Genomic DNA, 12,483 nt, shown 5'->3' on the forward strand with positions numbered 1-12,483 from the left:
TAGTGTTCTGTCTTTTTTAGTCGTGGCCGTTGCCATTTTGGAGGGGCCAGGAGAGGACGCAGAGGGGTGCTGGAGTGCGGAGAGACTATCATAATCGAAAAGGAGGGTTCGATCCCTGTCAGCAGGCGAGATGAGTGGCCTCCTCAGTGGGTGTCCCTCTGTGTGCTGGGAAGCAGCATTCTACAAGGAGTCTAGTCCCCGGGGAGGGGTCCATGGGAGGGGTGCTACTCGTGCTGGAGCCGGCTTCGGAACAGATGCCGTGACGTGGGAACTCACCAGGTGATTCAACCCTCTGGGCCCCCGTATGTCCCCCAAGGAGCTTTGCTGTGGATTAGCCTTCCAAATGTAGTCAAAGCCCTTTATTGTGGCTGTGTCGTGGCCCGAGTCACCAGTACACTTCAATCCCACCAAGCCAGGGAGTAGGCCCGGAGAACACAGTGTTTGCACTCTGTTTGTACTCACCCCTCGGGGGCTAGCTCCACTATTAAGGCTTGTGTTTTGTTGTAAGAGGGGGGGCTGGGCCCGGGTGTCCTTGTTGCTCCCAGCCACCCAGCCTGCCTGCAGCTGCTGACCTGATTCTGGGTAGGCCTGGTCGGGACCGCTCACCTCCTCAGGACCAGGTGAGGGAGGGAGATGTTGCTGCACAGTCAAAGCCTTGCCAGGGCCTCCAAGGGAGGCTGATGGACTTGCCAAACGCCACAGGGGCGGGCCCACTGGGTCCTGATCGTCACTCTGCCCCCATCCCTGCAAAGTCCTCCAGATTTGCCTTGTGGAAAGGCCAAGAAACCGCCAACGCCCACCACGGGGGGAGGCGAGTGCTGTACTTCCTTGCGGTGGGGAGAGGGGCCAGGGGCACCCCCGCGCACTTACTGCTGGCCACGCTGCTCTGATGCTGCCTGACCGGGTCCCACAAAGCAGGCCCACTGTTCACTGGCATGCGCATGAAGGGCTAGGCCCACAGATTCCCAGGCCTTCAGCTGTGCAGGGGCTGCCGCCCTCCGTCTGCCGATGCCTGGCCTGTTGTGCTAAGGCTCTCGGGCAGGGCCAACGATGGCAGGCTGCGTGGGTGGCCTTCGTCTCAGCTGGGCCCTCTCAGTCTCCGCTACCGCACTGGGCGCTGCTCAACGGTCCTTGTGAGGTAAACGCCCTGGCCCAGAGCTCACGGGCCCGGGGGCGTGCCTTCCCAGCAACACCAGATCGCTTGACTCTCCCCCCAGGAAAAGCCCCAAACGCAGTCGCCAAACTCCGCAGGTCGGCGGGAGGCACTCAGTGTCTTCATCGCACCGTGGGGCTCTTTCAGAGCTACAAGGAGCTGCTGGAAAAATGCTTTTGTGCAGGCCTGGAGCAAACCGATCGAGAGACCCGTCCTCTCACACCGTCATCCTGGCCACGCCCCAAGATGTAGATTTTTGAAGATATGCATATTTTTAAATGCAAATGCAAACAAGTATTGGTCAACAAAAACTTTGCAAACTTTTGAATATTTGAAACAGTTAGTTCAGAGACTCTGGCCCAACTTGGGATTCCAAATCTGACAGGGTGGAGTTTTAGGAGTCCATTAGTGTTACTTTGGACATTTACCTGGCTACCAGAGCCCCTTCCAGTCCACTTCCAGCCTTTAGGAAATGGCCACCATAGACAGCAATGGAGTGCTCCTGATGCTAGGGATGCAGGCAGAAAAGATGCTCAATGATGGTGCTGGAGCTGTGCGGTCGACAGGGGTGAAGTGCAGTTGAGTTCTCGGTCCACAGGTGAGGTATCTTTGATCACAGCACTTGGGGTCCCAAAATGTCCTCTCTGTGAAAATAGAAGCCAACTGCGGTATGGCTACTGATCTCATGACACAGCAGTCACATCGAAAATCCTTGGTGGGGGGTAGTGTTCCTCTTGGATGCCGAATTCTATCTTTGATAGCACTCCACGGTCCAGTAGATTCAGATGCAATTTTTGGATATCTCGTATTTTTCTCTCAGAGCACCCGGTGATAGTCAGCGGTGATTCCTCAGAAGTGACTACTGCTTTGCAGGTTTGGGATTCTTCAGCTTTAATGCCCCTGGTGCTGTTGCAGGGGGCCAGATGACTAACCTTTGGAGTCACTACTTTGATCTGGGGCTAGGAGTCAACTTTTCTCCAAACAGGGGCCACATAAAATTTCAGTAGCCCAGTGTGCAGCAGGTGCATTCCTTCTGATGATACAGCCTCTTTTTTGCAGTTTCAAGGGCAGCAGGGCAGTCCTTCTTCGGTCCTCTCTCCCAATACAATGTATACTGAGGTTCAGGGTGCCAGGGGTGCCCATTTTATTCTGTCAAAGTGCCCCAAGGGGACAACGCAGTCACTAGCCAATGGGCTACCAGGTCCACTCCTCTTTAGTGACAAAGGGCCTGATTTAGATCTTTATGGATGGGTTACTCTGTCACAACAGTGCCGGATATCCAGTACGCCAAAACATAAATCCCATAGGATTTAATGGGATTCATATTTTGGGGGATGGGATATCCATCACCGTTGTGACGGAGTCACCTGTCTGTCAAGATTTAAATCAGACCCAAAATGATGGTGATGTGTAGTATTCGGCAATCTCAGAGTACAATATTCTTGACATTCTCAAGATGTCTGAACTTTCCCTCGACTATAAGGAGCTTTGTAGGATCACCCCAGAGGTGTGGCTACCTAAAGGGCTACATGCCCATGGGAAAACCGATTTGGTGACAGGGTTTCCCTCTCTGGCACTGTCTCCAACTTGTTTGTGTGAACAAAAGGCAGCCTGCTCTGGAGTGTTGTCCCAGGCAGCCTTTTAATGGCGGCGCCCCCTTTGAAGCTCACCTTTCGGGCTAACACCCCAAGTAGCCTTCCTGGAACAGGATGGCCACACCTCACTGTGCAGCAACTACCTTTGTTCCTAAGCATGGGAGCCATTCACATGTCTCTCCAGGTGGGCAGGAAGCTGCCTGTGTGCCAGGGCCTTTGTGCAGCCACTAGACTAGCTGGGGCACATAGTGGCAACTTTCTAAAAGTTGCTTAACTTTAATACTGACATTAATCTCAACTTGGGCTTGAAATTGGATTCAATGCCACGATTAATTTGATACCTTACAGTACCCAGTTAGATAGTCCCATTCAGAAGTTAGCCATGCTGGGATGCCAGCTGGTAAACCTGTGTTAGCCAATGTCGCTACTAACTTTTACTCAGCAAAGTGACAACTTTAAACTCTAAGGGTTTTGCTACTAAGACATATATAACCCTATATGTCTTGGTTCACAATATACAGCTCCCTGCCTTAGGTCTCGATAGGCCTTTCTTAGGGACGACTTATATATATTATTAAGGGAAGTGGTGGTGTTGCTGTTAATGGTAGTATATAGACAATACAAGGGAACCCAGGGTGCAGTAAGCTAGGGACCTTGGGTAGATACTAGTTAACAGAGACAATGGTCCCTAGACAGAAGTTGAATCAAAACACAATAACTATAGACTAGATAGTGCAATATTATTTTCTTTGTCCAGCCGGACAGTTGAATTTCTAGTAATCAGAAGTATAAAAATTACGATACAATGTGGTACAAGTGGGACACTAGCCGATGTCAGACTTCCACACTAGGGAAACAAGAACAAAACAAGGTTGTAGGCAAAATAAGGTCATCTGGTTATCATAAATTATAAGCAGATAATCCAACAGAAACACATATGCATGCAAACAGTCATTATTACACTATGCATTTAGTGTTTTGGGTCGACGACGTTTCGAACCATGTCTAGTAAAGGTTCATCCTCAGGACATTAAATAGTTTGCCTAAAGAAAAACAATGCAGCTGTAGCCCACGAGTCAGGCAAGCAAGCTGGCGTTCTTTACTGATAGTGCATGAGAACGCGGGTCTGGCGATCAGGGTATAGATAATCCCTGTCATCAAATCTAGTATGGAAAGGTGGATACGCAATCAAGGCTGAAAAGTCCTTGTCGGTGCTGTCAGAATTAGGCGGGGTACAGGTCCACAATGGGGGTCCAAGTACTGCGTGCTGTGCTACGCGCTCATGGTAGTGGCAAATGCGAACTAGCAGAGTAGACACTGCTCTTCCAATCTGCAGTGGCAGGTTGGTAGCCATTTTGTACTTAGTCAAACACAGGTTGGCACAAACAATGCTGCAGCCCTTGGACACTACCGTACATGCCTATAGTACCCTGGGTCCAATATACTGGGGACTTATACATTTTGCAATTATAACAATGACACTGTCTGGACAGCAGTCCTCAGTGCACTTTCAGAGTCGAAAAAGCAGCAGCTAATAGTTCAAATGGAGGCAAAAAGTGGGGAGAAACCTGCAAAATACTGGGGCATATTACCAACAACTAGCGATAATTTTTGTCTCTAACTTGTTTAGAGACAAAAATTATCGCCACAAATCGGCGATTTTTATCGCAGATAAACCTTGCTATGAGCAAGGTTTATCGCAAATGCGATAAAAAACGGCCGCAATGCATGAATATAGCTGAAAAGTCAGCGATATTCATGCATTACCGAGCTAATGCTCTTAGCCATGTTATCCACCTCCCATTGGATAACATTGGCTAAGAACTGCTCAGGGCAGGCGTTAGTTTTTGGAGATATTCGTGCTTAGCGCGAATATCTCCAAAAGTTGGTAATAGGAGATAGCGATGTTAGCGACTGTTTCCAGTCGCTAACATCTTGGCACGCCCACTTTGCATGTCATTAGTGATAAATATCACTGAAATGCAAAGATGGTCGCTATCTCCTACTAGCTGTTGCTAACGGGTGTTAGCGACAGCACGGTAATAGGGAGATAATTTTATCTCCGCTTTCTTGGCTTTTAAAGCCAAAAAAGCGGAGATAAACCCCCTTGATAATATGCCCCACTATTTCCTTATACACTGCGTAAACCTTTCCTAACAAATCAGGAAGTCAAGGTATCCAAACATTTGTTTAGAAATATTTTAAAGTGTAGCAATCCATTTCATGGTAAATTATGCAACCTAACTGTGAATAAAAGCATTGTCTTTTTTTTAAGTGAGAACATTGACTGACTGGACAATGCATTTACTGAATAATATTGGTTACCAGTATCTGGGCAATTAAACCTTGGTTACATGCCAAATTTAAGCCTTAGTTTTTTATCTCACTACACCCTCAGAGTCAACACCTTAAAAAAGATGCACTTGGTTTTAGTGAGCTTGCAGTATTATTTTGTTCCTGAGGTCCACACTTTTTACAAGAATTAGATGGTTGACCCCCCCCCCCTTCCCCCTCTCCCTCACCCCCCTACCTCCAGTTCCATAGGGCCGGGAAAACTGGGCCTGACATGCCAACTGCAAAAACATAATTCACCAAAGAAGTAGCATTGGGCATTGGAAATACACCTTGGGAAGGGTGCCCTAGTCACTTCCATTTTGCAAGTTAGGTAACATTCTGGTGTCTGAGTCAATGTGTATCAGGAAATGTTTGCTTTAAAGACATCATCCTTATCCCTTTCATCATATAAAGGAAGAAAAGATGGAATATCAAGCTCTTTATATATTTTAGGAAAATGAAAACACTCTTCTCTATGTATTTTACGCTGCACCTCCAATCTGCTGTCTTTTAGGAGAGGCCTAAAAACTTGGCTTTTTACTCTTTAGTCGTGCTGTTCTGTTGCCTTTGAATGTTTGTGTTTGTTATGTTTTCTATGAGCTGCCATTATAAAGCGCCGGGACACTCCGTCGGAGTAGCCGTGCGCTATAGAAAATAAAGTTAACATAACATAACATAACATATTTTATGAGAAGATGGCTCCAGTGACAGTAATGGTAGTTTTATTTTATTTGTGTTGTCAAGCTGTTCGAAATGGATGGTATGTTCTGCACCAAATACTACAGACATGCAATTTCTGGAATTCCAGGCCCTGGAGGTACAGTCTGTAACATCACCAGCAACTTCCTTTCAGAAATGTCCAATTCCAAACCCGGAAGAGAGGATTCCATGTGAACAAAGATGTGTACTGGGCTGGTTTGACTATCCCAACAGTAGCACCAGAGGACACAGGTGCTGGAGGCAAAACACTTTCAGTATGTTTCTATGAAAGCAGCCTCTTCCTTTGGACCCGACAAAAAGGGCAGGCTAGTGATGATATATGGTACAACTCAAGGACAAGCTCATTCATGGAGGGGAATTGTCATTCCCAGCGCCAGGGAGTCACGCTGTGATCCTGTGTCCAGAGCAGAAAGAAGATTTCAAGGTGCACTTTCTATGTCTCCTTTTCTATCTTGTGGAACTTATCATTCGTAGGAGGAGAATGATCCGTATTACATTTTTCATCTTGGGCCAAGAAAGGGAAAAAGCTTTGGAGTCAGATGTAAGGCTAGGAAATGCATAGTTTCCCTTTCTTTCATTCATTTAGGGTGCATTTTCTGTCAAAAAAAACAGAGGGGCATATTATCAAGGGCCATCTCGCCGCTTTTTTGGCTTTAAAAGCCAAAAAAGAGGCGATAATATTATCTCCCTATCAACAATGCGGCGTGAACATGCGCATGTTAGCTGCTGTTTTTGTAACGCCACACATCTTAGCGATATACATCGCTAATGAGATGCAAAGAAGGCGTTCCTGACCATTACTCCCTGTAAATAATCGCTAACAAGGCTTCGCAATATTTACAAGCATGGAGCAGATCCGTGAAGCAATGAAAAAAGCTAACCGCGGTTTTCAACGGAATCTAAAGCCTGGTAAAGTCTTGACTAAGCTATCTGTAATATGGGAGGTGGATTCACAGGTTAAGTTCACACTCCCATATTATCAAGCATTCCCTTAACGCTGTGAAATCATCTCTTGATTTCATGCGCTATTGCCGATTATGGCCATCTATCGCTGGTTTTCACATTGCCATTTAGCAAAGCTTTTCTAATACGCTGCTAACACAGCGATGTGAATCAGCGATAGACGGCAATAATGGTTAAAGCCATAAGCGCGATTTACGATGTTTATTGCATTCTGTAAAATGGTATCTTCTTTATAAGGAAACTCAAGAGACAAGAGGAGGTAAGAAGAAAGCTGGGTTTAATCACCGCACCCGTCAACTGTTAAGATCGAACTGACAGAGATGGAACTCCAGGTAGAATTCTTGGAATAACATTCTAGATAGAACATACGTGAATACACATTCTATGTGTGGTTAAGATACTGTACAATATCACACATTCCTTAATAATATGCCCCAGAGAGACATAAATGTTATGAATCATCCCCAAACACCACATGCCATTCTCGTGACTATGAAACAAACGCAAGGTGTGTCTTTATGTTTTGTAGTGTTTATCCCTTGACGTAAGAGAGTAATGGTCCAAAGGAATTCGAAGAAGTGTCTAAATTAAATGCAAAGACAGAAAGGCTATAGGTCCTAGCATTTGTGATGCACTGTAAAGTAGACCAGAACTCTAAGGAGCCAGGCAGCATATGAGTGGAGCAGAAATCTCACTGTCATTGGAAGCCAGTCTCGATATACCTGCCATCCATTTGTGCATAATGACAATCTAATGGATTCTCTCTGAAGCCTTGGGATGTTTAGAAAGGTAAGGGATCTTTGGGAAGAAATATGCATTAGAACCAGAGTTCTCAGCTATAAATCCATGGCCTCCACTCTTCAATGAAGATAGCATGCACTATTTCAAAACTGCTGCTATGACATTTCATGCGAAGATTCCGACTGGCAAGTTACTGTTGAGATGGTTATAGTTTCTTTTTATTTTCAAAAGAATATGTTCACTATCAATGTATTCCACTCAATGTAGGTCTAGTAAGCTCGACCGATCGCTCTCTAAGATATGAGCCAGCATCTTAATAGCCAATGTTCAAAAAGGTAACAATGTTTATTCAGCCTTTTATCTACTGAGTAGGCTTTATCACATATTTAGGTAGAAAAACTGTAAACTGATATAAATGCATGTAAATGAATCATTATCTAATTACAAGATGTTTTTCTTGCATTTACTGACTTACGTTCTGTTTCATGTGCGTTTTCTCTAAAGCTTTCCAGATCTGTTCATCTGTGTATTGGTTTAGAGGGTCCAAATTTGACCTACAATATTTGAAAAAGAAAATTAAACTGAGGGTAATTTTTGGAATAGAGCATATTAAAGTTAACATTTTTTTATCCTGAAAAATGACATATGGTGATGGAATTCATTCCATCCTTTTTTTGCTGTTGCAGAAATAAACTAATGGTCTTTTCTAGTGAAAAGCCTTCCTTATATTCCACACTCTGGTCTACAAACTCAGTCCTAGCCTACTCTCTTTATCTTGCTCAAACCAGCTGTCTGTACTCCCCTACATGACTCTTACATTCCCCAATCCTCTCCAGCTTCATCACCCACCAGCCACAGTGGGCCTGTTCCCAAAGGCAGCCATTAGATGTGACTTCACCCTGCACCTGGACCTAAAGACTTGTAACTTAATTCAGTTTCAAATTCAAAAATTCAAATTCAATTCAAATAATTTTATTTGATTTAGTTCTCTTACGAGAACAACAAATTTATACACGATACATATTCAATTTTTGCTAAAAAGAGATTATCACATTAATATAATTTTAAAAAAAACTTTAAGAAATTATACAGGTTAATACACACAAATTCATTGGGTGGAGCATTGGAGAGGGAAATCAACATCTGGACCGAGTTTATATTACATTTTGTTTTGATCGGGGTAATGTATCTGTTCCTAGCTACTACCACCATCTCGCTAGGACATACAAACAGAACATGTTCTAGATCTTGCACCCCACCTTTGCATAAGTCACAGAGATTCGTCTCCCCTTGATTTGATGGCCACTTAAAGGTGTATGATTTCAGCGGTAATATTCCCAGCCGTATTTGAAGTATAGCTCGCCTTACATCCATGATTTAGATTAAAAAAGATATATGGTTGCGTTTTTTAAAAAACTATTGTGTCCGCTAACTGTTTGTACATTGAGAGCCTGGAGCAGTGTTGAATATCCAATTCCATGCTTAGCCTCGGTGTTAAGTGCTTCAAGCAGAGTTTCAGCTGGGCTGGTGTCCAAGATATTAACATTTCTAGAGAGACTGATGATAATTTAAAAGCATTACTTAAGTTTTTTCCAAATATATATTTTCGATAGTCTTGCTCCAGTGTCTCTATTTTTAACAGTGCTCTAAGTGTTCCTTGGTCTGCGTGAGCCAGGTTATATGCCCATCTAATTATGTTTATGATCCCTCTGGCATAGGAACTAACTAATGATAGTTCTAGCCTGAGAGCTTGAACGGAACAGCTTGCGGCATCCTGGTTAACTTCCGCAGGATTTTCCCTTCTTTGACATCTATTTGAGACCATTCTTTTATTGGAATATGTTCTATTGCAAATGATAAAACTGCAGGAATTTTCGCATTATAAACCTGGAGCAGGGAGGAGGATTGTCTTTGACCAGTGGATGAGTAAAGTCTTTGGAGAGCCCCTGTATGGGCATCTGCTTTATGTCCCATTTTTTGCAAATGAGGCTGGTTGCGCAAAGACTGAGTAAATATTCACCCAAGATATATATATTCTTTTACAATTTCCAATGGATTACCTCCTAGTAACCAGTTATAATTGCGATAAGTCTTCTTTCCTGTAAATGGTAGAATTTTTGTTTTAGTGGTATTTGGGATTAGCTAGTTTTCGTCTGTATATGTGGTGAGTGCCGTAAGGTTTCGTTGGAGACCGGAGGGAGTCAGATCCAAGATTACTACATCATCGGCGTACATCAGGCAGTGAATTTTGGTGGAAGCAATCTTCGGCGGAAAGTTATTGACCTGATTAAGAGTTTCTGGTAGATCACTCAAATATAGGGAGAATAATAGGGGGGCTAAAAGACACCCCTGTCGCAGGCCGTTTGGAGTTGGAAATGGGGAGGACTTGACACCAAGTCCCAGAGTATAATGATGATATTAAATGGAAGAGATGTTGTGGTATTCCCATTTTCTGTAATTTGTTCCAAAGTTTAACTCGATCGACCTTGTCGAAAGCAGTGGTAAAGTCGACGAATACTGCATATACTACCTGTGATTTTTTTTACCACGTATTTTTCTAGTATTGTTTGAAGTACTGCAATATTATCTATGACTGAGTGTTTGGGTCTGAATCCTGCTTGGAAGAGTGGAATGGAGCCGGTTGAAAATGAGTGTGCTACTGGGGTGTGAGCACATCCCTGCGGTGGGCACACTGTTGTGGTTCAAGGTGCGGAAAGCAACAATGAATTCCAAAAAGTTCAATGCAGTTCCATAAGTTCAAGGTTTTCAAAATTTATTCAATCTTTTAGCGTTGAGACGTGTCACATATTTCAGTCATATGAGTCATCAATCGATTAGAGTTAACAACTGGCTCCGAGGCATTTCGGACGGAGGTCCTTTGTCAAGGAGCACTACAACACAAGAATATACAATAAAAGCAAATCAATGCGGATGCTGGGATAACCACGTGAAAAAACGTAACAGCAGTAATGCAGTAAAATAGGGATTGGCCTCATGCACCCTTAATGTGGTATAAAAAGCAATGGAGTGACAATGGAGTGACAAAAGTAGATTGGAATGAAGTTCTTCAAGGTGATAGAAACATAGCGGGGTGGTGAGTGGCTGACTAAAAACCGTGCTTTACCTAAAAAAAAACGGTAAAAAAATGATGAAAATGTGCAGCTAGGTTATACTACGAAGTGAAAACAAACGGCTCGAAAAAACGAGACTAGCGTAATCAAGGGCAGAAAAGCTGTCGTACATGCGATTCACAGCCATGGGGTAACGGGGTGAAGACTTACTTGGTCAGGAGGATTAACCGGTGGCTTAGAGGAAAGCCGGTGCTGGTGCTACGCGAAGTGTGTGCGGAGTGCTAAGAAAGGTTGGGAAGGAGCGTGAAAATGGAAAACGGCTTGGAAGAGTGAGTTAGAAGGGTGAACCGCGAGCGGCCATCTTGGAAAGGGGACTGAATGATGCGGTGCATAGACAGGTGATACCAAAACGGGGTAAAGAGCATGCAGCAGAACGAAATATGATGCATCATTAAAAAGTCAATATCATAGGTAACAGCTTAGTTCGGTGCGATCGTTAAGCCCGAATGGTTTCTGCGACTGCAGTCTGTAGATCCAAGATGTTTCTCTCTGTAGGAGGGTTTTGTTGTTATCCCTCCCTTCGGTTTTAGTGACAACTTCAAGAACCAAGAATTTGAGCTGAGCCACATTATGGTTGGCTTCATTGAAGTGTATAGCTACATTGGATTTGGGATTGTTAGTGCGAATATTGGACTTATGTTAGTTCAGCCTGATCTTAATTTTCCTGCTAGTCTTACCTACATAAATTTTGCCACACGGGCATTTTAGGAGGTAAATCAAATTGGATGAATCGCAAGTAGCGTCCACATTGAGTTTGATGGTGAACCCTCTCATGGGGTGGTTGACAGTGTTGCCTCTGATTATGTTGTTGCAATTATTGCAATGATAGCATGGGCGAGTTCCGGTGTGTTGAACTGGTAATGAGGTGGTTGAATTTTTGGAAAGAATTTCTTTGAAGTTCATCGGGCGGGTGTAAGCGAAAATGGGGGGTTCCTTGAAGAGGTCCCCAAAATCAGGTTCCGACGATAGAATGCGCCAGTGTTTTAATATGATGTTTTTGTAACGTTTACTCGAAGTGGAGTATCTCGAAACTATCACCATTCTCTTGTCCTTGCTTCTAGAGGTGCTCCGTAGAGCTTCCTGTCGGGAAATTGAGGAGGTACGATCAATCGCTTCTTTGAGAACTTCATCAGGATACCCTCTATTGTGGAATCTTGATGCCATAGATTTGATTTGGGTTGTTCTGATGTCTGGGTCGGATACTATCCGAGTTACTCGTAACATCTGGCTGTACGGTAGATGTCTCTTCAAAGAGTTCTGATGAAAGCTGCTGAAAAGTAAAGAGTTGTTGCGATCCGTAGGTTTACGGAATAAATCAGTTTGGATTCCTTGAGGGGTTAGCTTGATGAGGACGTCTAAAAATGCAATCTCCTGATGATCAATGGTCCAAGTAAATTCAATTCTTTCATCTTTGGTATTCAGGTCTGCCATAGCCCGTTCCAAATTGTCTTTAGAGTTTTTCCATATAAATAGTAGGTCGTCAATGTAACGCACGTACAATTTGAGGTTGTCCGTCCAATTGCTATCTTTGTGAATGTGGTTCAACTCAAAGTTACCCATGTATAGGTTCGCATAGGTTGGCGCCGCACAATTTCCCATGGCCATCCCGGACATCTGTAAATACCATTTTTCTGCGTGTTCAAAGTAGCTATGGTACAAGGTGTAAATCATAAGTTCAAGGATGAAAGGTTTCAAAGAATCGTTAATGTCTGATTGGAGTAAGGCATGTTCTACCGCGTTAATCCCTCCTTCGTGGGGGATAGATGTGTAAAGACTTTTTACGTCGGCTGTACAAAGGATTAGTTCTTCATTTTCAAGAATCTCAATGGTGGAGAGTTTGTTCAAG

At 43.9% G+C, this 12,483-nt stretch overlaps 1 protein-coding gene across 3 annotated transcripts in view; it reads right to left on the minus strand.

Moving 5' to 3' along the window:
- The window catches only part of LOC144773252 (ATP-binding cassette sub-family C member 5-like), a 2,136,031-nt gene that overhangs the window by 123,989 nt on the left and 1,999,559 nt on the right, over positions 1-12,483 (minus strand). For all 3 annotated transcript variants that reach the window (XM_078658154.1, XM_078658153.1, XM_078658155.1), the window contains one exon: positions 7,982-8,060. In XM_078658154.1, coding sequence (XP_078514280.1) covers positions 7,982-8,060 — 79 coding nt within the window. The remainder of the gene's footprint in view (positions 1-7,981; positions 8,061-12,483) is intronic.

Source organism: Lissotriton helveticus, chromosome 8 (genome assembly GCF_964261635.1).
Source record: "Lissotriton helveticus chromosome 8, aLisHel1.1, whole genome shotgun sequence".
Lineage (NCBI taxonomy): Eukaryota > Metazoa > Chordata > Amphibia > Caudata > Salamandridae > Lissotriton > Lissotriton helveticus.